This window comes from Xyrauchen texanus, chromosome 34 (assembly GCF_025860055.1).
Source record: "Xyrauchen texanus isolate HMW12.3.18 chromosome 34, RBS_HiC_50CHRs, whole genome shotgun sequence".
Lineage (NCBI taxonomy): Eukaryota > Metazoa > Chordata > Actinopteri > Cypriniformes > Catostomidae > Xyrauchen > Xyrauchen texanus.
In genome coordinates, this window is record NC_068309.1 from 11,719,079 (window position 1) to 11,744,725 (window position 25,647).

A 25,647-nucleotide genomic window follows, 5' to 3' on the forward strand; every position below is an offset into this window, starting at 1 on the left:
TGTTTGAATTAAGCTGTTGTAAAACAGCAAGATGTACACACTTTGACCACAGTGTTCAGGTAAGCGGAACTTAAGCGGAATACAGATTGGTCAACAAACTATATTACTCACAGAAAGAATTGTTTAATCAATAATTATTAATAGGGGCCTGGGTAGCTCAGCGAGTATTGACGATGACTACCACACCTGGAGTCACAAGTTTGAATCCAGGGTGTGCTGAGTGACTCCAGCCAGGTCTCCTAAGAAACCAAATTGTCCCGGTTACTAGGGAGGGTGAGTGACATGGTGTAACCTCCTTGTGGTGGCGATTAGTGGTTCTCGCTTTCAATGGGGCACGTGGTAAGTTGTGCGTGGATCGCGGAGAGTAGCGTGAGCCTCCAAATGCGGAGTCTCCGATGTGTCATGCACAGTGAGCCACGTGATAAGATGCGCGGATTGACGGTCTCAGAAGCGGAGGGAACTGAGACTTGTCCTCCGCCACCCGGATTGAGGTGGGTAACCGCGCCACCAGGAGTACCTACTAAGTAGTGGGAATTGGGTATTTCAAATTGGGAGAAAAGGGGGAAAATAAAAAAATAAATAAAATACAAAATAAGATATTATGAATAATAATTTTTACTTTTTAAATGTACTTTGTCGTATTTTATCACATTGCTGTTGCCATCATTTAATAACAGCAATGAGGCACTCAAGACTGTGCGTTACAGTGATTTTACAGAGGTAAAGAGGGTTTTATGTTTTTTACTTCGCGAAATACTGAACGCGTTCTTGTGCTTAATAGCAAGACAAAGCTCAAAGCATAAAGCAGAAACGCAGGTGTCTTAAGATGCGTTTTCCCCTTCATTTTAACCTGTCAGTGCATATAAAAAATGCACCGCTCCTGCGTGAGATGCTGATAAAACAGCGAGACACGGTTCAATGGTCAAGTATTTGTTTACATAGGGTGTTTACATAGGAAAACCTTTGGAAACATAGCGCGGACGGACGCAAAAACGAGTTCTGTGGGAAGGCCCCTTACCTGTGGAGAAATCAAACTCAAGTTAATCAACACACAGTAAGAGCAAAACATAATGATGTATTTTCAGTGGTCCTGAAAGATAACTATTAACAGTGGCATAAGTCAATTCGTATCATGTCTTAACCACGGTAGATACAAAAATACAAATACAAATAAAATTTAAAAAAATGTGGTTGACGTAACATTTCATGCAAACATCTAGTAATTACAACTGCAACACGAGTGATTTAATCCAGTTGTTCGGCGTCTCAATGCAGGTATTTACTTTTCGCTGCCGAACAGCTGTGCGAGTGCAAGACTTTCATACGCTCCAAATATAAAATAAAAACGGCGCGTCAGCCAACACCCTGAAACGACCACTGGCTGCCAAATGCCATTAAGTGCGTGAACACATGGGATGACGAAATATGTCTTGGAGCCAATCAAAATTACAGGACGCATGTAAGCACACAAGTTCATTTGGCTACTGTCAAATATATAAATGTGTATGAATATGCTCCTAAAACTGAATGGCACTCAATGATAGCATGGAAAATGAAGAAAAAGTGGTGATGTCAAAGGCATCTATCCATGCGTTTTGCGTAAATCTGAAATATTAAGGATATGGCCATTCGGTAATTCTTTTGGCGTATTTCCTTATGACATTGTCCTCGCTGAAGATGAACAAGGACCGGTTGACAGTGAAACAATTCTGTTTGGTTTGCTTGGGATTGTATAAAGCCATTGTCCTGGCTCTCTGAGCCATCGACTGTTTGTACATTCTTTGCCCGCCCGGGGGACCTCCCGCTCGGGCTCCCCCTCTCCCAGCGCCCGCTGGACCTCCATAGCGGGAAGGAAGAACGTCTCCAAAGCGAGCCATCCTAGACATGCAAATATCCAACAGGTAAAATCCAAACTGGCATTAAACAGTAGCCGCAGAATGAACATTACAGTAAATACCTCTGTTAATACTTATAGTCCCCCCCATTAGTGGATGTCAAAAAAAAAAAGAACAAAAAGTCTCTCCTTTTTATCCAGCTACCTGTGCGCCTTCGCCTCACTCCATTGCTCTGGAAATGGCATAAAACTGGAAACCTGTCATATGAATGTAATCCCCGTAAAGCGCATTTCAAACGAAGGAAAACGTGTAACCATCCAATTCATGCCACATCCATCCAGCACAACCTGATCCACGCTGACAGGTCACGAAACCAAAGCGCACACCATCACTTGCCCGTCATACTAGACGAAAAGATGAATTGACAACGAAAGGCATATCAAACGCGCGAAGAAACACGTAAAATGTATTCCGTATACGTGCACACACCTATTTCTTTTTATAAGGAATTGTGGTTTTTCGCTTGAAAACCACAATTCCACCTACTTCCACTTGGAAACGCGCACGGTAGGAATGGTGCCAAATGAGTGGACGCTGGTGCGAGTGGCTCCTCACACGTGACTCAAACGACCCTATAGTCAGGACCACCTGCTGGAGAGCACGTGGGTTGGAGGGAGCCGAAACTGATCATTGATCATTCAATTGATAAATCAAACATTTCAACTACTTATATCTTTTTGTTTGTTTAATTTTCAAATGCAATATGGAATCTTAAAGTAATATTCCGAGTCCAATACAAGTTAAGCTCACGACATTTGTGGCATTGTGTTGATTACCATAAAATATATCTGGATATATGGAGGATTTAAAGGCACAAATATGAAACTTATACATTTATAAAAGCACTTACATAATGTTTTTCTGTTTTACTTTTTGAGTTGGTTAATTCTTCGGGGTTTTTTGGTGGTTTTAGGGTTTACGGCGTTACGTCGTCATGGCAACGAAGTTGTAAAATTGGATGTAACTTTTAACAGAAAAGGTTAATAAGCTAAAATCATGTTAACACGCATATTGTTTATGTCCTGTGGCCATACTTCTAAAACAGTGAGTATTTTAACGTTTGCAGATTGGCTCCATTCACTTCCATCTTAAGTGTCTCACTCGAACCAATTTTTAATTATTTTGTGGTAATCAACATTATACCAACTTGTATTGGAATATTCCTTTAAGGAAATGTAACGATTAAAAAAAATGTTTGGGACACGCGCGCACACACACACAGAGAGAGAAAGAGAGAGAGAGTCATGTTTATGATGCAGTGAGGTAAAGTATTATAATGGTAGGGACTTTTCATTGATTTTATTATAATTATAATGATATATGATATTTTGATAATTATATTTTCTAGCTTTTACACCTGTACTAGTATGGTAGTATGGCATTTCAAAGGTGTTTATTACAAATTCAGTCCCAGTATAAACAAAAATTATTATTGTTTTTATTAGAGTAAAATATCATATACAGTTTAGTTTTTATTCTATTAAAAGTATAAATAAAATGTTTAATACTTTTTTGTATGTTTATTACACCGTTTTTCTTGTGTAGGCAAATTCATTCATATTTTTACATTTGGTCCAAACAATGTAGGCAAATATTTCTATATATACTCACTGAGCACTTTATTAGGAACACTATGGTCCAAATAAAATGCCAGACATGGTCCTCTGCTGTTGTAGCTCATCTGCCTCAAGGTTCAAAGTGTTGTGCATTCTGAGATGCTATTCTGCTCACTACAATTGTAGAGTAGTTATCTGAGTTACCATAGACTTTCTGTCTGCTCGAACCATTCTGGCCATTCTCTGTTGACCCCTCTCATCAACAAGGTGTTTCTGTCACAGAACTGCCACTATATATATATATATATATATATATATATATATATATATATATATATATATATAATTTTTTATATTTAAAGATAACTAAGTATAATTATATATAAATATAAATATGTATAATCTTTATATATTGAATTATTGTTATATGAGGGGCTTTCTCAGCAAATATTTGTATATACGATTAATCGCAATTAATCAGGACACTATGTAATTAATTCGATTAAAAATATTAATCGATTGACAGCCCTATATGTAATATTTAATATATACTGTAATATATTAAAATCACTACAAACTAATCAAAACCCTAACCCTACCCCTACAGGAAAACATTTGCATGTTTAAATAAAAACCCAAACTTTTATTATTATTATTATTACCTTCATTTATGAATAATTTTTATTCTTTTTATAAGGGAGCTTTCATCAGATTGATCTAACATTTTAATTTATTTTAAAACTACATACTTTATTTTATTAAGCCATTTCCTTGTGGGGACATTTGGTCCCTACAAAGATAGAAACCTGTCACACCCTCCACACATGCCTTCTCTACCTCTCCATGTCAGCAAAGAAAAAAAAAGAAAGAATTACAGAGAAAAAAAAAAAAAGTACTAGCTTGCCAAGATGTGAAGCTCATGGCATTAAAATCAGTAAGTGTGAAGGATTTTCTGTATGTGCAGCCAGTCCAGACCCAGAGGCATAACAATCTCAAGAGTGACTCCAAGCTGTTGAACAAATCTCTGGATGTGTGGCGATTTCATCCAGAGCTTCATCCAACAACCCACTAGGGCACTGCAGTGGAAAGGAGTTCAAGAAACACTGCCAAATTACAAATACTAAGATTGTATAAGGGAGACAAATTTTAGATGAGTTGGAGCCAGATGTCCATTTTCGATCCAGGGAAAGTCCTTAGATCTCTTTGCAAATTACATAAGCTAATGTCTATCAAGAATCCGTTGCTATTAACAGGAAAAAGCAATTAGCATCATAGCTAATGTGTACTTGGATCTAATTGGTGTCAACCTCACCGAGTGCATTTTTCCCTATGAAACCTTTATCCCCCTAGTGGTTAATATAGTGAATTACAAGCTGTCAAATGCCAATTGGCTGCTGGGAAATTTTGTTTAGTTAATTCATCAGTGTTAACAGAAACATAACATTTAGAGATCACGATTAAGAAGGTCTATAGATTACATTACACATATCTTTTGTTCCTTCAACCTCACCTGTCTTCCCATGGTGTGATCTTGGCTTGACAAATTTCATGGGCACTGATGATATCTGTGTCCTTCAGGTCACAGGGCCTCTCCAGCTCAATAACAGTGTCGTATTTGCTGTGTTCTGCCATGTTCTGGACATCTCTTGCTGTCTGGTGTTCCTCATACAGGCCGTTTTTACTTGATAGCTCAGTAAAAGCTGCTTCTCTTTTTCTCTGATTATCAGGTAGTTCAGAAGATTGGGCCCAGGAACTGAACTCTGACCCCTGAGTCAACATCCCCCATGTTCTAAATGTGGCCATTCGGACAGCTTTATTATTGAAAGATGAGAGATGATAAACAGATTAACTGGAAAAAAAATTACAATTATAGTTAAGTGAATGAGACAGGTGCATGTTTGATAAGGGCCAAAGATAATGACTTACTATGATGCTTTAAATTAAGCTGGTAATGGACATACGTGTGACTCACAAAATTTGTTAAGAACATGTCTGGGTCATATAACCCCACCTCCAAAAAATAAATAAATAAATAAATAAATTAAGCTTTATTTTGGACCATTAATTCTTTTTTTGAAGCACTTTCCCCTCAAATTTCTCAATGACAATTATGAAAAAATTGGTTGTATTTGTATGTATGTACTTTTAATGTGTAATACAAGTAATACGGATTGAGTAGCTACATTGTAATGAGCATCACTATTAAAAATGGGAATTGCAAAAAAATCAATAAAACTAAAAAGAACAGGCACATAACAGTAATTATAATATTTTTTTTTAGAGTAATGAGAAAGTATTATTTTAAGATAATGCAAAATATCCTAATGGTCTTTATGCAAAATGTAATCTTATTATTTTAATTTTGGGGTGTAATATGACATGGAAATGTTTTTATGAGATTCACCCACATATCCAGTGCATACTTTGTCTTACAAAATCATTCAATGTCACCAAAGCAAGTTATTTACACTGTCACATATCATTAAAAAAAGTGCAAATTTCATTGCGATCCACAAGAATAACAATCCACATCAAACTAATTCAAACCCAATGCATGTCCTACCATAGATCAAAGTGGACTTTCTCTCCTCCCAGTCAAACTTATGCTGTGTTGACCTCCTCATTGCTTAATCTTGTCCAGCTCTATGAATTCTCAGGATCCAATTCTCAGCTTTAATGTAGTGTATCCACAATCCACATAATTGTACTAACCACTACAATAGAGAGGCATACTAAAGTCTTAAAATGTGCCTCTTTGGAATCCGGAAAGGCGGTTTCCTGTCTTGTTTGTTAAAAGCCTTTATCGTCAGTCTTTGATCCTCTTTCACCAGCTCTCATTTCATTGGATCAATTACAGCGCTACTTTCTCTCAGTAATCAGGAAGAGAACAATTATGCAGTTTATAAAACTAAAAAACTCCTCCTTGATAATCAACAAAAAATACTTTCTGCTTTGCTTGGAAAAAACCCATTTGGTCTGGTTTATAGACACACTGCTTAAAGGGACAATTCACCTAAAAATGAAAATCCTGTCATTAATTACAAACCCTCATGTGTTCCAAGCTGTATTATTTGGAACATAAAGGAAATTAAGGCAGAATGTTAGTCTCAGTCACCATTCACCATTCACTTTCATATTGAAATGAAATCTCCTTTTGGGTTTGGAACAACATGAGGGGGGATTCAATTATGGCTGAAATTTCATTTTTGGGTGAACTATCCTTTTAAAAGTGAATCTCAAAAGATAAAACAGTCAACTGCTTCCCTGAAAGATCTAATGCAATGTTTCGTGTGGTTCCAAAAACTGGAATTTAGCTTTGCATATTATTAGAATGACAGATATGTTCATCTTTTTTTAGTAGTAAATTTATTGAAAAGAAAAAAAAACACAACCTGTTGTATTGTGTATCATGTTTTGCTGTTCAGAAAACAGATTTTTCTCTTTTTATCCCCATTTTGCAGTGTTTTGTGTCTATATGTCTGGATTTGCACTAAGGACATGACTATACTATCAACATTTAAAAAGACAGTAATAGCTTAACCATCCACATGAACTTATGAAACAAAATTGATACAGGCTTAATGTCAACTACAGTTAGAAAACCAGAAGTATATTTTAAAATAGAAAAAAAAAAAAAAAAATGAAACACTTGCATCTTCGTATTTTACAACTTATGTTCACTTAGTGAGTAATAAAAAAATAAACATAACAAAAAACTTTTTTCAGCACCATATGCATTTTCCTATACCTCATTTCATCCACCAGAGCTAAACGTTCCAGTCCTATCCTAAAGCACGTGTCTCAAAAGCATGCGAATAGGTTCCATCATTTCAACCGAAAGTATGTACAGAAATGTTCCAATATATTTTAGTTTTAATTTGCAGTGACTGGATGCACGTTATATGCATATAAGAATAGCCACGTCCATTCAGGCCTGTAACATGCAAAAAATAACCAATAAAACTGTTTTTTTAGATACTGAATTAGCCTCGTCCTGGTTTAATTGGTACTTTCAATGGCGATTCGCCATTAAAAGGCATTTTTTATCAAGAGTTTACCGGGATCTTGGTGAAATGGGGGGGAAGGAAAAAAAAGTACAGTTCAGACTCCTTATGTTAGACCTCTGACACGATGCCTCGCGTCAGGGCGAATGTCCAATGTTACACACTGAAGAGAGCTCACAGTCCACGCATGAGTCTACAGTTTATTTAACGTTGATACAGCCCACTCCTGAGCCCAAAACAGATTGTAATGGGAAAAAGTCTGTATCAAATAACACAAAGTCAGTCTTTCAATGTCATAATGTCATTTGCTGAATATTCTGTAAATGTATAAAACCAAAAAAGTCTTAAATTATCTTTATTTGAAATTCATTTGGATTTTGGATAGTTTTCACCTTGACTGTTAAAGTAAAAGCCTGAAAAACATTGAGTTCATCAAAGATGAGTCGGCTACGTAAACATTTACTGACATTTGAATTGTGCGTTGACTGCTTGCTGACAAGAATAAGGTAGTATTCAATGGTAACGTGACAGACATATACATAATCCCTTAACTGGTCCAAACATACAGTAATCTAATTCTCAAGAGAACAAAAATCTATTAGAATTTAGAGCTCATTTTTATGACACTGGACCAAGTAGGATGTTGCCAGGTGTGGAGCTGAAAATCATGGAAAAACATACAAAAAAGTTTGGATTGAATACCTCAAACACCAGTCCAACGGTGCACCTCTCACCTATCATACCAAGTAACTTGTCAATGGAATCAATGTATATATGAGCTCCTAAGCCGAAATTTCAACCAATCAGGTTGTCAAATCACAAGACTAAACATGGCACTGTGGGTGTAGCATCAACTGGCCTAGATGGGCAGATGGTCCAGGAGGTTTGCCCGCAATGGTGATAGGAGGAGGAAACCAGATGTTTTATGACAGAAGCACGGTTGTTGGGGAGTTTAGCTGGGGCTAGATGGGGTGGAGGAGCTGGTATCGGGCAGGGCGCTGGGCTGCTGGTCACCCGGCGTGCTGTCTGCCTGTCTCTGGGCGATGGCTGCTGCAGAGTGCTTACATTTGGATGAGCCACACTCGCAGCTGAACTGCTTTCCCTTAACATCCCAAAAGTGGTCGCCATAATCAAACCTGGTGGAAGGAACACATTTGCGAATGATTACTTGTACATAAAGAGGTTTTATGTAAGAAATGTCATTTATATACAGGTTTCTTCAACTTCGCACTTTAAGCACTTTGGACGATTTTTTTTTTTTTAAACATTTTGAACACACACTTTAAAAGTACAAAAAATAAATGATGAAGACCTGGTTAAAAGTTTACAGTTCAGTTTTAATGAGACCTTCATATAACTAAGAGAAAAAAAGGTGAAATCTGTTTGTTTTAATAAAAGGAGGTTGAAGAAACACTTAAAAAGGACAAAACATAAATTAAATAAAACATCAACCAAGACATGCCCTCATGATATCAAGTGATAATTTATCCTCAGTTTTAGCAAGAAAATGGACAAAAAAGACAAGTGTTTGAATCAGACCCAAGTTCGTCTCCGGCGCTGATGTTCTTGCTGGCAAAGAATGCGATGTGAGGAAACCTGAGGTCCTGGTGAGAGGTGAACACTCGACAGGGGAACAGATTGGGCTCACAGTGATGGTTTATGAAGCGGCTGATGTTACCGTAGAAACGGGCATCAACGCAGTACATATCACCCACCTGCAACACAAGTAAAAGACCGTGACTAACAGTTCACCCCAAAATAAAAATTCTCTCATCATTTACTCTTTGAAGCTCCACAAATCACATAAAGGCAGCATAAAAGTGATTCATACAATTCTAATGGTCTTCTGTAGCGATGCAGTCACTTTGGGTGAGAAGCAGGTCATATTTCAATCTCACCTTTCACTTAAGCGTCAGAGTGTAAAAGTGAGATTTATAGTAAAAAAGGACTTAATATTGATCTGAACCCAAAACAATCATATCGCTTCTGAAGACATAGCTATAACCCCTCGAGTCGTATGGTTTACTTTTATTCTGCCTTTATGTGATTTTTGGAGCTTGAAAGATTTGGTCACCATTCACTTCCATTGTACCTGCAGAGCTGAAGTATTCTTCCAAAAGTCTTTGTTTTTAGTTAGCAGAAAACAGAATCTCATAAACACCTGGGATGACATGAGGGTGAGTAAATGATTAGAGAAATTTCATTTTCAAAAATGAAAATTCGGCCATCATTTAGTCACCTTCATGTTATTCCAAACTTTTATGAAGACGACTAAAGGGCAGAATGCTAGAACTTCCTTCTGTTTTGAAAAAATTCCAGTACATCCAGATTTTGCTTGTTGGAGGAAGGAGTGAAGATAATCTGCTGTGTAAGGGCACAGACAGGGGATGCGGTATGATTTTGTAAGGAAGACATCTCAAGGATGGCTATACCTTGCTGTCCAGACTGAAAAGATAGGAGTCATTCTCTCTGACATCTGCTTCGGCATCAGAGATGATCTCACCCACATATCTATTGAAAGGAGATGAGACATTAGTGTGCAAATTCAGTAAACTGCCGCTCAAATCTACACTCACCTAAAGGATTATTAGGAACACCATACTAATACTGTGTTTGACCCCCTTTCGCCTTCAGAACTGCCTTAATTCTACATGGCATTGATTCAACAAGGTGCTGAAAGCATTCTTTAGAAATGTTGGCCCATATTGATATGATAGCATCTTGGAGTTGATGGAGATTTGTGGGATGCACATCCAGGGCACGAAGCTCCCGTTCCACCACATCCCAAAGATGCTCTATTGGGTTGAGATCTGGTGATTGTGGGGGCCATTTTAGTACAGTGAACTCATTGTCATGTTCAAGAAACCAATTTGAAATGATTCAAGCTTTGTGACATGGTGCATTATCCTGCTGGAAGTAGCCATCAGAGGATGGGTACATGGTGGCCATAAAAGGATGGACATGGTCAGAAACAATGCTCAGGTAGGCCGTGGCATTTAAACGATGCCCAATTGGCACTAAGGGGCCTAAAGTGTGCCAAGAAAACATCCCCCACACCATTACACCACCACCACCAGCCTGCACAGTGGAAACAAGGCATGATGTATCCATGTTCTCATTCTGTTTACACCAAATTCTGACTCTACCATCTGAATGTCTCAACAGAAATCGAGACTCATCAGACCAGGCAACATTTTTCCAGTCTTCAACTGTCCAATTTTGGTGAGCTCTTGCAAATTGTAGCCTCTTTTTCCTATTTGTAGTGGAGATGAGTGGTACCCGGTGGGGTCTTCTGCTGTTGTAGCCCATCCAACAGCAGAACAACACGGTTGTGCGTGTTGTGGCTTTACAAATGCTTTGCTGCATACCTCGGTTGTAACGAGTGGTTATTTCAGGCAAAGTTGCTCTTCTACAAGCTTGAATCAGTCGGCCCATTCTCCTCTGACCTCTAGAATCAACAAGGCATTTTCGCCCACAGGACTGCCGCATACTGGATGTTTTTCCCTTATCACACCATTCTTTGTAAACCCTAGAAATGGTTGTGCGTGAAAATCCCAGTAACTGAGCAGATTGTGAAATACTCAGACCGGCCCGTCTGGTACCAACAACCATGCCACGCTCAAAATTGCTTAAATCACCTTTCTTTCCCATTCTGACATTCAGTTTGGAGTTCAGGAGATTGTCTTGACCAGGACCACACCCCTAAATGCATTGAAGCAACTGCCATGTGATTGGTTGATTAGATAATTGCATTAATGAGAAATTGAACAGGTGTTCCTAATAATCCTTTAGGTGAGTGTATACTGACACACCTAAACAAACATCTGCATTAACTAACTCAGGAATCAAGCAGATATAATCTTGACTGCAAAGACTGGTAGGAACATCAAATAGGGGTGTATTTAAGAGACTCACTTGCAAACAAATGTTCCTTGAGGGATATCTTGTAATGTCTTGACACCCCATCCCATCTTCTTAGTCCTGAACAGCTGCAGTCTTACCCTAAGATGTCATTTAACAGGAAACAGTTCAATTCATGTAATATATTACAGTCGAACCACCACCATGGTGTCGTTCACACAGCAGCAGAATACGGATGTCAGACCTTTTTTGAGTGCTTAATACAGTTGCATTCACACACAGGATGGTAATTTACGAGTGTGACAACCGCATTCTAAAACTAAACTGACACCCACAAATTTTCAAGTCTTACAACCATATTTTCGGCAAACCTGTGCTGTGTATACGTAGCCCATATGTGTTGACTGACTAGCGATAGACTGACATATTGGCCAAGCCATTTTAAATTCATATCGGTTGACCACATTGACATCACACATTTGCTTTGGGACCACACTTTCAGACATAAGGGGTTAAAACTGTTTAACCATCCAACTTGTGAAAAATGTTATTTTGTCTTTTGATTGTCTATAATCTAAGTGGATGTGAGGTACCTCAGCCCGTTCTGTACAACACGGTTCTTGCAGGTTCTCCAGCAGGAGCAGGCATGGTTACACTCAAAGACAAGAGGCGGTTCCTCACTGCAGAACTCAGGCAGCAGACGACTCTCCTGAAAAACAAACACAAAACATTTAATCTCTTACAATGAAAAGTACACTTGATTACTGCCACTAAACTTAACTTGATTATTACATTTTCTGAATAAAATAAAAAACGTGATCAGTGCTTGCCTGTGCAAAACTTGCCACCAAGGTGCGAGTGTGTGAGTGGTTGCCAGGGCTTTGCTACCATTGAAGACTGAAGTTTAAATACACCAGAGCCCAATACATTTAAACTCAGTTTTTAACAAGTCCATTTAATTGTAGAAATCGTAGAAAACATTGCCTGTTTAGGTCAGTTAGGATCACTATATTTTAAGAATGTGAAATGTCAGAATAATAGTAGAGAGAATGATTTATTTCAGCTTTTATTTCTTTCATCACATTCCCTGTGGGTCAGAAGTTTACATATATTTTGTTAGTATTTGGTAGCATTGCCTTTAAATTGTTTAACTTGGGTCAAATGTTTTGGGTAGCACAAGCTTCTCACAATAAGTTGCTGGAATTTTGTTGCTGGGTTTAATAGTTAGGGTTAGGGGTTTATTCAAATCCTGTAGTCTGACTAGCACAAAAACACAAAATCAGATTTTTGCAAGCCTGATTCAAGCCACATTCCTAGGTGGTTTAAAATCTGATTTTTGTTAGTGTGTCTCAGTCTGAATGGTAAGATCGAATTTCAAATGTTTCTTTCATTATTTGTTTTGTGCAATAAGTTGTTAAGTTGTACACGTCCTATCTAAAACAAGCCAGTTGTCAACCCTAACAGAAACAAACATTGCATTTGCCACCTCTCCCTTTTTTAAGGCGTTGTCTGTAAAGAATGTGTTAATATTTGGATGCATCCCTCATGAAAAACATAATCAATGGAAAAATATTCATTGCTAAACTCTCACATATAGTAAACATACACAAGTTTGTATTGTTACAATGACAACTAATGTGGACGTGCTGGCAAATGTGACTGCAGTCTGAACATAAAAAAATACATCTGATCTGGCCACATATAACTTGCAGTTTTTTCCTAAAAAAAAAGGATTTTCCCTGCAGAGTGAACAAAGCCATCCTGATTTGTACTTAGCTAGTTCAACCTCTAGGTGGAGATGTCTGCCAAGTCAAACACCATTAACAGACTTGTGTTTCTAAATTATTCCCATTGACCAAGTTTCTTTAAAGTTTAAAGGTACAACATCACAAATAAATGTCAAATCACGTTTTTTATTCTCAGTTGAACACAAAAATCTGACTTACTTGATCATACCAGCACCGTAAGCTGAGTTGGCCACACATGCAGCTAGCTGAAGAGCAGTTGTCTTTACAGACACAGTACTGTGAAGTGGAGAAACACCATTAGAGACCGTCTTTATCCTTCATTCTGAGCTTAATCATCCATGCAGGGCTCTGGTCTTAGCTAATTGACCAACTCTGCATTGTCTAGAGTGCCAAGTCGATTATTTATTGTCTTTGCATCAATAAACACTTTGTAGAGAATAGGGAAGAGCTGTGATCAAAACAAAGAGGAGTGAACTTGTTTACCTGCAAGTGAGTGATGTTTTTGTCGATGTTCATTGGGGAAGTCACACAGCTATCAGGGACATATTTGTAGTTGTCAGGACAGGGTTCACTGTCCACCGCATTCACACACGGGACGGGGACTTTCTCGTAGCCTCTGGCAATGTCCCTAAACACAGTTATACATATATAGGCTATATTTATAGGCTCAACAAGTTTTAATTCTCAAGGAGTTAGGTGCTGTTAGCTGGAGAATAATGAGATAAGAATGAAGTAGTTGTACCTGTTGAGGAGCTTTTCTGCAGGGGCTGTCTGGCTGCTGTTAGCTTCTCTCTGTTTCTTGCTAGCTTGCAGGGCACTCCAAACCTTTGAGTTCTGGTTGCAGCACTGCATGGGTGTCTCTCCCTCTTTGTTCTTCAGGGTTGCGTCAGCCCCCCACGACAGAAACAAACTACAATATGAGCAAGAGAGACATCCTTCAGGGCTATTCATGTTTTTCCCAAAGAACAAGGTTCCAACTCTTTTTTTTTTTTTTTTCCAATTAAAATTTTTTATTGATTCATAGACATGTCAAAAAGAAAAAACCCAACATATATACATTGAACATTTAGCATTTAACCCCCACTATTACCCCTCACCCTACACAATCCACTCTGATCAGCAGAAACGAGATTTATAAATACATAATTTAGGGTTCAGTCACATGCTTGAGGCAACATTTAAATAAATGTCTGAATTAAACACTCTTAACACTTTTGTCCATTCTGAGTGCAAATGGGAGAACGGAGTGTAACTTAACTTCTCCGATTAGTTTGATAGAAAGGCTTTGCAATGGCAAAATAGGGGCAAGAACTTCCTGTTCAATACAAAAGCATGGAGGGTCTCTCTCAGGTGGAAGCAACCAATGAGCCAAATGTCTGAGACCAAATGCATAATAATAAAACAAAATCTTGGGTAGGCATAGCCCAATCGGCCTATGTAACCGCTAGTTTGAGATAACTAGACAATAATAATTTTAAATAATTTAACATTTTCAATTTATATCTGTTTTTTTTTTTTTTTAATAAAGAGCCAAGCATAGCTAAAAAAAAAAAAAATCATTCAGGTATTCAGAAATATTCACTGTAGAAATTTCTATAACTTCAAATTTTTTAATTTAAAAAAGTTTTCAGACCTAGAAATCATTATTTTCGATATTTATATGTTTTCCATAATTGCGAGAACCCAGATATTTAAAAAGTTAGTCACAAAAAGATCAAAACAAATAAGCACTCTGGTAATACCTTGTATATTACGATATGCATGAAACAATATGCAATATACAACCCATTCAACATATGTCATTGCTTAAATGGAAAATAAAACGTATTACAAACAACACATTTAACTCATTTGAATGCAAAACAGTGATAGTGTGATACAGTATAATATACAGTAAAATTACAATAAGTGTAATGCTGGTGATAGTGCAAAAGTAGTAATAAAATGCTGATTGGTAGGTGTAGTATAAATCTATATTAAAAACATTCCCATTTCTCAACATTAGCTGCTAATATCAATTCAATATGTTCTGCTTGTCTGTTACTGCTTTGGCTTTTAGAAGTCCCTTGTAATCAAAACATATGTCTATCTAGAACAGCAGCATCTTTTGCAACACGCATTTTGATTTCATCATCAAAAATACATTTATTAAAAGCCTAATTGTGAGGTTTCCAATTTCTGGAGTGTTTACGGTACAGTTAGCAAGGAAAATAAACAGCAAAAGGATGTAACAAATGAAATAATCAACAAACAATATTGGAGCATGGCTGATGTTACATGAGAGCGGAGGTCAGCCTGCGCGCGCATTCATAGAAAGTATGTGCACATGCGCAGTCTGTCAATCAATGATGCATGCTCTCAATTTCACTTGAGAGTCCCTCATCAGCATAAATCTGTGTCAGACCCATTTTAATAGCTCATTGGAAAAATACACCGATCAGCCACAACATTAAAACCACCTGCCTAATATTGTGTAGGTCCCTTTCGTGCCGCCAAAACAGCGCCAACCAGCATTTCAGAATAGCATTCAGAGCTGATATTATTCAGCTAAAAAAATCACTGATTTTATTTTTAATAAATTTGCAAAGTTATCAAAAATCTGGTTTTTGCTTTGCAATTATGGGGTATGGAGTGTAGATTGATGTGAATATAATAATTTAAAGCATTTTAGCATATGGCTGCAACACAACAAAATGTGAAAAAAATGAAGGGGTCTGAATACTTTCTGAAAGCACTGTACTTTCTGCATTCCAGATTGGATCATGCCCGGCCTATACTTTTCTGACTGTGAGCGAAAAGGAACACCTTCAACACGTGCAATACAAACGGTTTTGTTTGATAATTTAGTACAATCAATAAATGGCGCATGTACCAATGATGCACACAAAGCGGATCGAGGAGGGACGTGCATGGTCAGGCCGTGCAGACTGTGCTGATGATGGAATTTGCATCACACATACTGTGCGCAGAGCGATCAGCAACATGGCCAACCAAAGTATACTTTGGCCTTTACACCCCTAATTATGGGCTATATGTAATGTATAAAATAATTACTATAACATTAATAATTTTAACTAGAACACATTTTACTAGAAAAATTTATGTTAAAATGTTACATACATATTATATAGAATAATTACTATAAAATTAAGAGTGCAGCCTTTGAGTCTACAAGGTTTTTTCTGAAGTTGAGTAGCTCTGATGCAGATTACTGGTTCCAGACACATGATCTGATATTCTCATTCCTTATTGGTTGAGTTTTGAAAATTGACCTACTCAATTCGAGTCAACGTCTTGTTCGTGGTGAAAATTCAAGGCAAACAGCCACATCAATCTTGGTGTAAACATGCCTTTAAGCACAAATGGCACCTTTTGGTATATTTTGTCAAATTTAGAAGGCATGAATAGGCTTCAAAGGGGTAGAATCAAATTACCACGTAATTAATGTGTAATCCATCAGTTTCTGTGGCAATATTAAATTCTGGGCTCTAACCAATCACTATAACTACCTGCCACAAAAAAACAATCCTAGAAATGAGTAACCCTTTATTGCTGGGATCCAGCTTCAATAAATCTGCAAAACATTGGTGCAGTCCCCAATAAAAATACAGCTTTAAGCAGATTAGGATCTACACAAGCACCTGATTAAGACATCGGATATGGATCTAATCCTGCAGTACAGTTATCCTCTAGGAAGAAGGCTCATCAGGCTTTCCTAAGTTGTTAAATGAGCCTGGGGAGGTCTGGCTCCCTAAATATGGACCTGTGTGATTGAAGGGTAATTTGTAAATAAATCTATATGTAGCAATACAATCCAGTGGAGGTTTACTCACTTGACACATTCAAGCCGGTTCTCCCGCGATGCTATGTGCAATGGCGAGTCTCCGTGGATGTTGACTGCATTGAGGTCACACTTGGCGGCCATCAGGATCTTGGCTATCTCAACACACCCAGAGAACGCCGCCCAGTGTAGACAGATATTTTCCTCCTAAAAGACGATTACAGTTGCAAAATGTAAAAAACACTGCATTACAAGTGGTTTTAATTAAAGGTGATTTTTTCGATGTTAAAATGTTTCTCCTGCCCCAATTCAATATGCACAGTCAACTATAAGTTAGCCATTTAAAGGTTGATTCCCTGAAAAGTGTAAATACTGTTTTATAGTAGTCATTATTATTGCAATTCAATTTGGTGACACTAGTATTGCAGAAATTACAACCCAAATTGTGACCAGAAAAAGGATACAAGATTTTCTTAAATGAAGATTACAGATCTAGATACAAAACTGAAAAAAAATTGGTCACCAAGAATCTTGAAAACAATGGGATCCAACGTAGCATACTGACCTTGTCTCGGATGTTGATGTCAGCCCCTTTGGCGAGCAGGAGTTTCACATGATCTACATGCTTGTACTCTGTGGCCCAAATCATGGCTGTCCAACCTCCATCATCCTAGCACAGGAAACACAACTACATTAAAACTCTCAACCTCAAGCTAAAGGATAATTGCTTCTGAATCAAATCAGTCCTTTAAGATTATGACAAAAATGTTTAATTGTTAAACAAAAATTGTTATGCCAACAAAACCATAATATTTACTGATTTAATGTGATTTAAGCATTGGAAAATCCTTTCTTAGCATTCTTACATGTACTTATGTAGGAAACTACACAGCTAAATGACATGTAATTACTGTACCATTAACAGTACTTAAAGTCTCTATAGCAATTCCTTTGAATTTTTGTTCAAGTTTGTCAGTGTTCAAGAAAATTACCAAGACAAAGAGACCAATTTCACACTGCAAAATTAATTCCAAGGATGGAGACATAAACAACTGTGTCTAAAGTATGTGATCTGGGTTTTCATTGGGACGCTGGAGGTATCGTTAGATTATTAGATTCCATTTAATTATTGAAGCAGTCAAAATAGGAAAGTTTCTCAGATATGTTTGGTGAAGTGTAACTGATTCATTGAAATCCCAAGGAATCAAATCCCATTTTTTCCAAGACATAAGATAAAAGCACAAGAAAGTCCTTTACCTGACAGTTAATATCTATAAGGCCTGTGGACAGCAGATGTTGTACGATGCCAAAATACCCAGCCTTAGCAGCAAGATGAAGACATGATGAGCCTTCAACATCCTGTAAAGGAAACTGGATGTGAACTGTGTGCTTCTGGAGTGCATACAGGAAACGGAAGTTGCATACCAAGTATGTAAACAAAACAAAAGTGTTCCTCAAAACTATTTGATTACAGAATATTTGAACGAATCAGACTGGCTTTTCAACCCTCACACGGTGTTGCTGCTAACCTTGTGAGACACAATGGCTCCAGCCCGCAGCAGGTAGCGCACCGTGTCCAGGTGGTTGTTCTCACAGGCCTCCATCAGTGGCGTCCTCTGGTCTTCGTCACACATGTCAAGGTTTGCGCCAGCCTATGGAATAAAATTACAAATTTTTAAGACAAGCACCACAGAGAAATTCCATGTATACCTTTAAAAGAAGAATTCACCAGCATTAGCACGTACCTGTATCAGCATGTGGCAGACCTCCTGATGACCAGCCTCGGCTGCTACATGAAGTGGTGTGCGTTTGTTCTGACTCTCCATCTTAAAGTTGGGGTCAATCCCATCCACTGAAGGAAGAGAAAAATTTCCAGCATAAAGCAGGCAACCATGACACGAACAACACACTAAGTGATTAGGAGTTTCTTACCCAACATCAACAAGACCTTCTGCAGCTCCCCTTGTTTGGCTGAAATGTAAAGCTGTTTTGGGTGAAACCGAAGCTTCTTGGGTCTTTGAGAAGAACAATTGGAAATGAATCAGTAGGAGCCTTACACATTAAAATGTTTGTTTAATTAATTGAACCCATGTCAGTGTGGACGATATGGGACAATCAAACGGTCATAATAGCTTTTTTCTTACTTCTCTGCATCTAGAGCCAGCAGGACACTTTCAAGAGTTTCTTTAGGTGGTCCTGGAGGTGCAGTAGCAGTTTCTGCTCCCACGGTGCCTGTTTTGGAGCCCACAAGGTACAGAGATGTGTCTTGTGTCTCTGGAGGTTTTGGCAAGGTGCTGTCTGCTTTGCCCGACCCAAGAACGGAGAGTCGAGTGGAGCTGTAAATACCATCACATTTTAAAACTAAACATTTATTCCAAAGAGGTAGTATATCTAAAGACCAGAACGTTGATCCATGTCCTACTCGGCGTTTATAAACCATTATAAACGCTTGGCACATACCCTCCAGTGGTGGTGTCCGCCTTGCCCTCTGAGGTGCTGGGGGTGCAGGGGCCTTGACTGAGAGGTACAGTCGAGGTCGTATCAGCCTTGGCAATGGTGACCTCCTTGGCCTTGCTGACTTCCTCTCCACAGTGTGGACAAAAGCTCTGACCATTCAGAACTGAGGAACAAGCTCGATGAAAACGGTGGGAGATATTCACCTCTGGCTGACACTCCATGAAGGTACCCTACATGATAGCCAAAGAAAATAACAATACGTTTTTGGTGGCTTGCTCCCTGGAGCTTTAATTTCAAGATATCATTAATTTCTTGGCCGTTGACTTGATCATGCTCTCATTGGATCTAATTCAAAGACCTAAAACCTGCTCTTTGGTAAAGCCAAAGACTCACAGCTCTGCAAAAGAAGCCACAGCCTGGGCAGCACTGATGTTTGACCATGCCCGTGCGATGGTCCTCACACAGAACCAGCAGTTGAACAATGTTTGAAGGCCTCATCATCTCGTGCTTCACAACTGCACTCTGACACCGGCTCAGCTACCCCAGAACAACAAGGAACCAATCAGAATAGAGATCAGAACCATGGCTTTCAAGAAAGAACTAAAAACTTACATTGTAACATGAAGCATGATGTTACAAAGCTCAAAGATGCCACATGCATATGGAGCAATTAGATGAACCCTAGGACCTTCTGTATGGACACCTAACCTTGTTTTATACCCCAATCTTGTACCCAAACCATATCCAGACAAAGTCAGCATTGCTGCAAATCCTACTGTCATATTGTTATGCACATTTACGAGGAGAACCATCTCACCTGGCCATCAACGCTCTCAGTTGCCATGCACTTCCTGTCTGCCAGGGTGAGGATCTCTCTGCTCTTGGGTGTCTCCATTCGGCAGCTGCAAAGGGGTAGTTCTTGAACCATGTCTGCATCTGTGCTCTCCCCTGGCCCTGAAATAGCTAAGGAACTCCACCCTTAAGAGTCTAATAACTATGAGCCGTCACAAGACAGACATATGCATTTAAACCCAAAGTGCTACTAAAAAGACCATTAGTTTGTATACATAGTTGGTTGGTGACCAACTACTTCATAACCAGGTCCATATAATTGAAATCAGATTGATAAATAGTGAGAATCTACAATAGATGTTATGACCACAAGGGGGCACCACACTGGTTAAGAGATTTGATCAGTAATGATTCATTGTAGACAGCATGGCAGCAAGTACAACATGTAGGCCTGCAATAATCATAGTCTGAACTTTACACAGATACCGCTTTCTCAAGAGACTGAGCTTGAAACCAATCAGATGGACTGGTCTGAGATGTAAGCTGTAAGCAGTGTGAGAGGATGAAAACATTTTCAAATGATAGAAACTGCCTAAAAGACATTAACTATTTTTAACTATATTAACTAAAAATGACAATACATTTAACAAGAAGCAAACACCCTATGCACGTCTTTATATAGGCAAAACGCTTACCACTGTCTTCAGCTACAAGATCTTTCATTGCTTTTCCCAAGTTAAATAACACAAATATGTTTGTTAGGTCACCTGTACTCTGAGATGTCAGTAAGTCTTCCTGTGCCGCCAGGTTGAGGGAGACTAAGGGAACCTCTTTATACTCTTTCCTGTGCTCAACAGGGGCCAATGGTGAGCTCTGGCTCTCTGATTTAGACTGGGACTCCATTCCTGGAAATATGGAGGGCCAGGCATACAGACATTTGTAAGAGTGTGAGTCTGCCTAATAACATGTTTATCTTTACAGCAGATATTTCAGGTACTATAGAAAAGATGCATTCTCAAACTCTTTGGATCAAAGGAAATAGACCTTATAGGATAAAGAACAGCAATAGGAAGAGCAATCTCACAAGTAGAAGCTTTCTTGGATATTTCCCAAGTATATACTGTACCCTGGAGTGCTCAGGTTACCCAATGTCTAATTTATAAAACTTTTTGAAAACAGTATTTCTGTACCAGAGAGAGCTTCGGTCTTTGTTTTCAATTTCCTCTTGCGTTTTCTAGATGGTCGGAGCCAAGCGTTGTCTCCCTTGACTTTCTTCTTCCATTTCTTCTTCAAGCTCGACTCTGAACTCTGAGAAGGACAAAACTAATTTAAGAACCATCCTCAGGCCTTCAAAACTACATAATTAAACAGTGTTGACAAATCAGGCTTGATGAACTAATTAGTTGCCTGTGAATGATTCTTGGTTACATTTTGTCTTCTAATATTCAATGATGTAATGACATTACAGAATGTTTGGGAACTCACCAAGTCTGATTCATCCCCTTCCTCTTCACCCTCACCATCTGGTGACTCCTCAGACTCCTGTTCTTCTTCAAGAGGCTTGCGATTGAAAAATTAAATGAATAAAACCTTATCTTTGGGAAATGTGATGGCTGGCCAAGCTACACAATTACAATATAGATATTAAAAAAAAAAAAAATAAAATCAAGGAATTACATTTACAACATGAAGGACAAGAATGGATATTCTTCACAGACTCACAAATAAATGTCCCCAAAGCTCCCCTTAGGAAATCTCACCTGAGAGAATGAAGCTATCCTGGTTTCCTCCTGAGAAGATTTGGCTCCAAGCTCTGTGGGCAGTTCCTCGTCATCCTCTGTGTATTCTCCTTCTTCTGACTCTTCTCCATCAGACTCATTTTCCATCCTCTCTCCATTCATGTGCACTGCTTCCTTTGTTTGCTGTGAAGCAACAGAATTTAAATATTGCCATCAGAGGGCAACAAGTCTTGAACTTAGCTTCAAGAGTTACAACTCAGAGGTACAAGAAAGGTTTAAAACTCCACAGTAATCAATGCAGTTTACAGCAGTAAGAAAAGATAATTTAAGGTCAAGTTTTTTTTTAATCTTTTGGTCAAGAATGACTCTATTAAAGGCATGTTATTAATATGGGCTTTGAGCTCTGACCTGAGGGTTGGGTGGAGACTGGGAGACTTGCTGAAACATCTCCAGAACTGTGCGTTGTTTCAATACTTTGTTTTTCTTTTTAGGCACAAGGCTGTATGTCCCCATCTTCCTCTTTTTCTTTCGTGACACGAATGCAACTGAAAAAGAGACAGGTCTACTTTCACCTGCAAATTCATAGAGAGAGCAACATTCTGGCATATAAAGCCTGTAGTAAGCACTTATTTTTCTCTGTAAAAACAAAGTAACAATCTCCATGTAAAGTTGTAATGCGCCAGTTGGATTTTCTGCATTTCAATCTGAATGAGTGCAAACTTCGATGTTTGCTATAAAGTGAGTAAAAATTGCATTCCCAAAAAGGCCTGTCAATGTTTGTAAGCTACTTATAATGCAGTTCAAAAATTTCTGGCCGAATAAATTCCCATAGCAATCATGCGCCTGTGAACATGTGTTGTGGAAGAGATTTTAAAGCCTGGGAATCCATTCTATAAAACTGAAAGATCTTCAACAAAAGGAAAAATTTCAACCTGTATGCTCTTACACATAATTGTACAATATTTTCCAATTTGTCTGGCCCATTTAAAGGCCAAATTAGTAAGCAGTGTACATTTTAGAAAATATATCATGCGGCTATCAGTTGTGTACTGGAAATATTACATAATACATGTAGGCTATACTACATACTTAATTGTAGTATAGAAATGTAGTACAGATGCTATGTGTATACGTATTTATGTACAGAATGTAAATAGAATGCCAGATCAAAGCTAAATTGAGGTGAACTTGTTGGGTGCATAAGAAGGGTAATATTGTCTGTAACCTGTTTGTGGCTTGGCTGGTGTGGTGGTCAGTTCAGCTGAGACATCGGTTTGGCTTTGATGTAGGTGATTCTGGATTGGAGATGGTTGAGGTGGCCCTGCCTCTGGTGTGGCCACACTGCCATCTTTCACCACAATTGGCTCCTTATTTTCCCTATTTAAAAGCTGAAGGAGACATCAAAAATCATGATTTAAGACCCTGATTTATGAGAAGGCCCAAAATAAGACCAGAAATAAACAAACAATATGCTTTTTGTGCATTTTGGACTCAAAATGCAAAGTTATCGTAGGATCTCCAATGCTGAATACACAGGCATTATGATTAGCTTACATGGCAGCTGATGTAATTTAGACTTCTAAGGACACTGTACATATTATTTTTGAGAACTGTTAAAAATGGCTGACAGTCTACTCATTACCTTTAGAATTGGGCTTGAGGCCGGCCTTGACATAGTCTTGCGTGCACGGTGTATTGTTACAGATGGGGGCGTATTTGATGCAATGCCATTTTTAGTCTCTGTTTCCACCCGTCTCTCATTCGGGCTTGGTCCTGGCCTTGCATCTGCATTAGAGAAGCCTTTGTCTGGCGATTGCAACGAAGAAGCTGAAGAAGGTGAGTTTTTAGTCCCAGGCCCCAATGTGGAACCTCCATCAGGGGACCAGTTTGTCCTGTGTGGGGCAAATAGTGTGTCTTCCTGCTGTTTGCTTAGAATATATCCATTACTGCCAACTGTGGAGCCATGTGGTGGCTCAGTCGCTAACAGTCCATTCTCCATAGTTAAAGACTGTGCTGGCGATCCTTGTGCTGAGAGGTTCTGTTCAGTGCTATTTGTGTCTGTGTTTTTATGGGTCCCATTCAGCTCTGTGGTCTCTCTGAGAGGATCTGCTCGCCCATCTGATTGATCTTCATCTCCTCCTAACCAAAAAATAACAGACAAAATGGATTGATTTCATAATCATAATATTGAACTAGGGCTGGGCCATATGATGGTAAGTAGAACAGTGCAAAGGTACAGAGTCAACCAGTAGAGATTCTGCTATACTGTTTAACAGTACATTCATGGCTGAGAACAAAACTGAGAAAAACAGTTTGATTGTACAGCCAAATGTGGATTATTAAATTTTCCAAAGTTAAAAGATCTTTCATTCGATGTAGGCATGGTTTCAACAGAAGTGTGTGTATTGGCTATTACACAATGGCCTCAAACATGGCTCATCCAGTTATTTATTACAATTGTATTACTGTTTGTGTCTCTCACTTGGATGTATTAAAATAACATGCCATATGCATATATTTAATATTTACCCTCATCTTCATCACTTCGAGACACTTTTATGCCCTCAGACTTCATGGATTCCCTCTGGCCCGAACTCCCATTGGCCAAACTGGAGAGCTGAAAACATGAACACAACAATTAAGTCATTAGGTTTCCATTCCTTAGCATGTTATGCAAACTATTACTTTTACAGAATAAATAGATCTAATTCTGCACAAAGACAATGGAGAGTGCCTGAACACAATTCACAAAAACTTCACATAGTCCAAGCCAGTCTGATGGCAAGAACAACCTGTCTTCAACAATGAATGTTTGTAGTTAATGTGAATGAAAGGAAGACAAATACTCTTTTGAAACAAAATAAATGACCCACGGTTTCTCAAAAGAACTGACAATCATTACGGACACTGGCATCTTGACAATCCATGTAAAAAAAAAATCTTGATTTTTCTGACAGGGACAAGAAAACATGGAGAAACAAAACATGGAGTCACCCCTTGGAAATGAGAGAAACTTAACCACAGCGCCAAAGGTTCAGTCGTTCTAGAAAATATACCAGCCGTCTCTTGCAATGTACCATCCTGAAATTAACTGAGACTTAAACACTGATAATGTAATAAATACCAAAACAGAATGAACAGGAAGAACAAATACAGTAAATGCCTAAACTCAGTATGCTGTTGCTTTCACTCCTTAATTGTCACTTTTATGTTGAGTTTCCCTCTCTTCTTCTTTGTCTGTCTTTTGCTTGAGTCTGCTACTTTCGTTCTCGGCTACTGGTCCATTAGAAGTAGACAGCCCCAGCTGTTCTCTCCCCTAGGCTAATTCAGAGACTGATGAAGCCCATGTGGAGCTTCTCTCCTGCTAAGGTAAGTGAAGCACAACAAACCAATAGAAAGAAATCCTTGTTTCTGTGAGGAGTTTCTTTTACAAAAAGAAACAAGAGAGACTTTAACCAAAGACATATCGGTCCATGCTTGAAGACTCACACAAAACAGGCCTCAAAATGACGTGTGGTGTCAAGTAAACGCCTTAAATGGTTTTCCTTCAACGGGGTATTGTCATAAACAGTTTAAGCATAAACCGAATGACACAGATAGATCTTTGCCCATTACCCAGATTTCTCTCTGTATGTAAATGCCTTTAAAGGGAATTAAACTGGCTTATTCAATATCCGCAAGTGTTGTTGACATCAAAAGTTCAGAATTACCCAATGATTTCAAATCTTATGTAAACACGGTCTTCTTGCGTTATCAGATTTTTCAAATAAGCAGATTTTCCATAGTTATGAGCATAAACCCCTATTTCCTATTA

General features: G+C 38.4%; 2 protein-coding genes across 5 annotated transcripts in view; both read right to left on the reverse strand.

Moving 5' to 3' along the window:
- cacna1bb (calcium channel, voltage-dependent, N type, alpha 1B subunit, b) overlaps positions 1-6,140 on the reverse strand; it is a 174,726-nt gene extending 168,586 nt beyond the window's left edge. Inside the window, exons 1-3 of the mRNA XM_052103921.1 lie at positions 6,015-6,140; positions 4,962-5,262; positions 1,624-1,878 (exon numbers count right to left, since the gene is read on the reverse strand). Of these exons, the coding sequence (XP_051959881.1) occupies positions 1,624-1,878; positions 4,962-5,262; positions 6,015-6,075 (617 nt within the window). The 5' untranslated portion in view covers positions 6,076-6,140. The remainder of the gene's footprint in view (positions 1-1,623; positions 1,879-4,961; positions 5,263-6,014) is intronic.
- Positions 6,141-6,809: 669 nt separating this feature from the next.
- Positions 6,810-25,647, reverse strand: part of ehmt1b (euchromatic histone-lysine N-methyltransferase 1b) — a 38,181-nt gene continuing 19,343 nt past the window's right edge. For all 4 annotated transcript variants that reach the window (XM_052103898.1, XM_052103901.1, XM_052103899.1 and 1 more), the window contains exons 2-27: positions 24,363-24,450; positions 23,476-23,972; positions 23,059-23,221; positions 22,242-22,378; positions 21,855-22,016; positions 21,580-21,654; positions 21,285-21,402; positions 20,862-20,999; positions 20,120-20,265; positions 19,696-19,839; positions 19,306-19,532; positions 18,990-19,181; positions 18,778-18,860; positions 18,591-18,697; positions 18,375-18,497; positions 18,103-18,204; positions 17,411-17,515; positions 16,898-17,052; positions 13,807-13,974; positions 13,548-13,692; positions 13,263-13,340; positions 11,910-12,025; positions 11,371-11,457; positions 9,888-9,966; positions 8,995-9,170; positions 6,810-8,591 (exon numbers count right to left, since the gene is read on the reverse strand). In XM_052103898.1, coding sequence (XP_051959858.1) covers positions 8,408-8,591; positions 8,995-9,170; positions 9,888-9,966; positions 11,371-11,457; positions 11,910-12,025; positions 13,263-13,340; positions 13,548-13,692; positions 13,807-13,974; positions 16,898-17,052; positions 17,411-17,515; positions 18,103-18,204; positions 18,375-18,497; positions 18,591-18,697; positions 18,778-18,860; positions 18,990-19,181; positions 19,306-19,532; positions 19,696-19,839; positions 20,120-20,265; positions 20,862-20,999; positions 21,285-21,402; positions 21,580-21,654; positions 21,855-22,016; positions 22,242-22,378; positions 23,059-23,221; positions 23,476-23,972; positions 24,363-24,450 — 3,795 coding nt within the window. In that variant the 3' untranslated portion in view covers positions 6,810-8,407. The remainder of the gene's footprint in view (positions 8,592-8,994; positions 9,171-9,887; positions 9,967-11,370; positions 11,458-11,909; positions 12,026-13,262; positions 13,341-13,547; positions 13,693-13,806; positions 13,975-16,897; positions 17,053-17,410; positions 17,516-18,102; positions 18,205-18,374; positions 18,498-18,590; positions 18,698-18,777; positions 18,861-18,989; positions 19,182-19,305; positions 19,533-19,695; positions 19,840-20,119; positions 20,266-20,861; positions 21,000-21,284; positions 21,403-21,579; positions 21,655-21,854; positions 22,017-22,241; positions 22,379-23,058; positions 23,222-23,475; positions 23,973-24,362; positions 24,451-25,647) is intronic.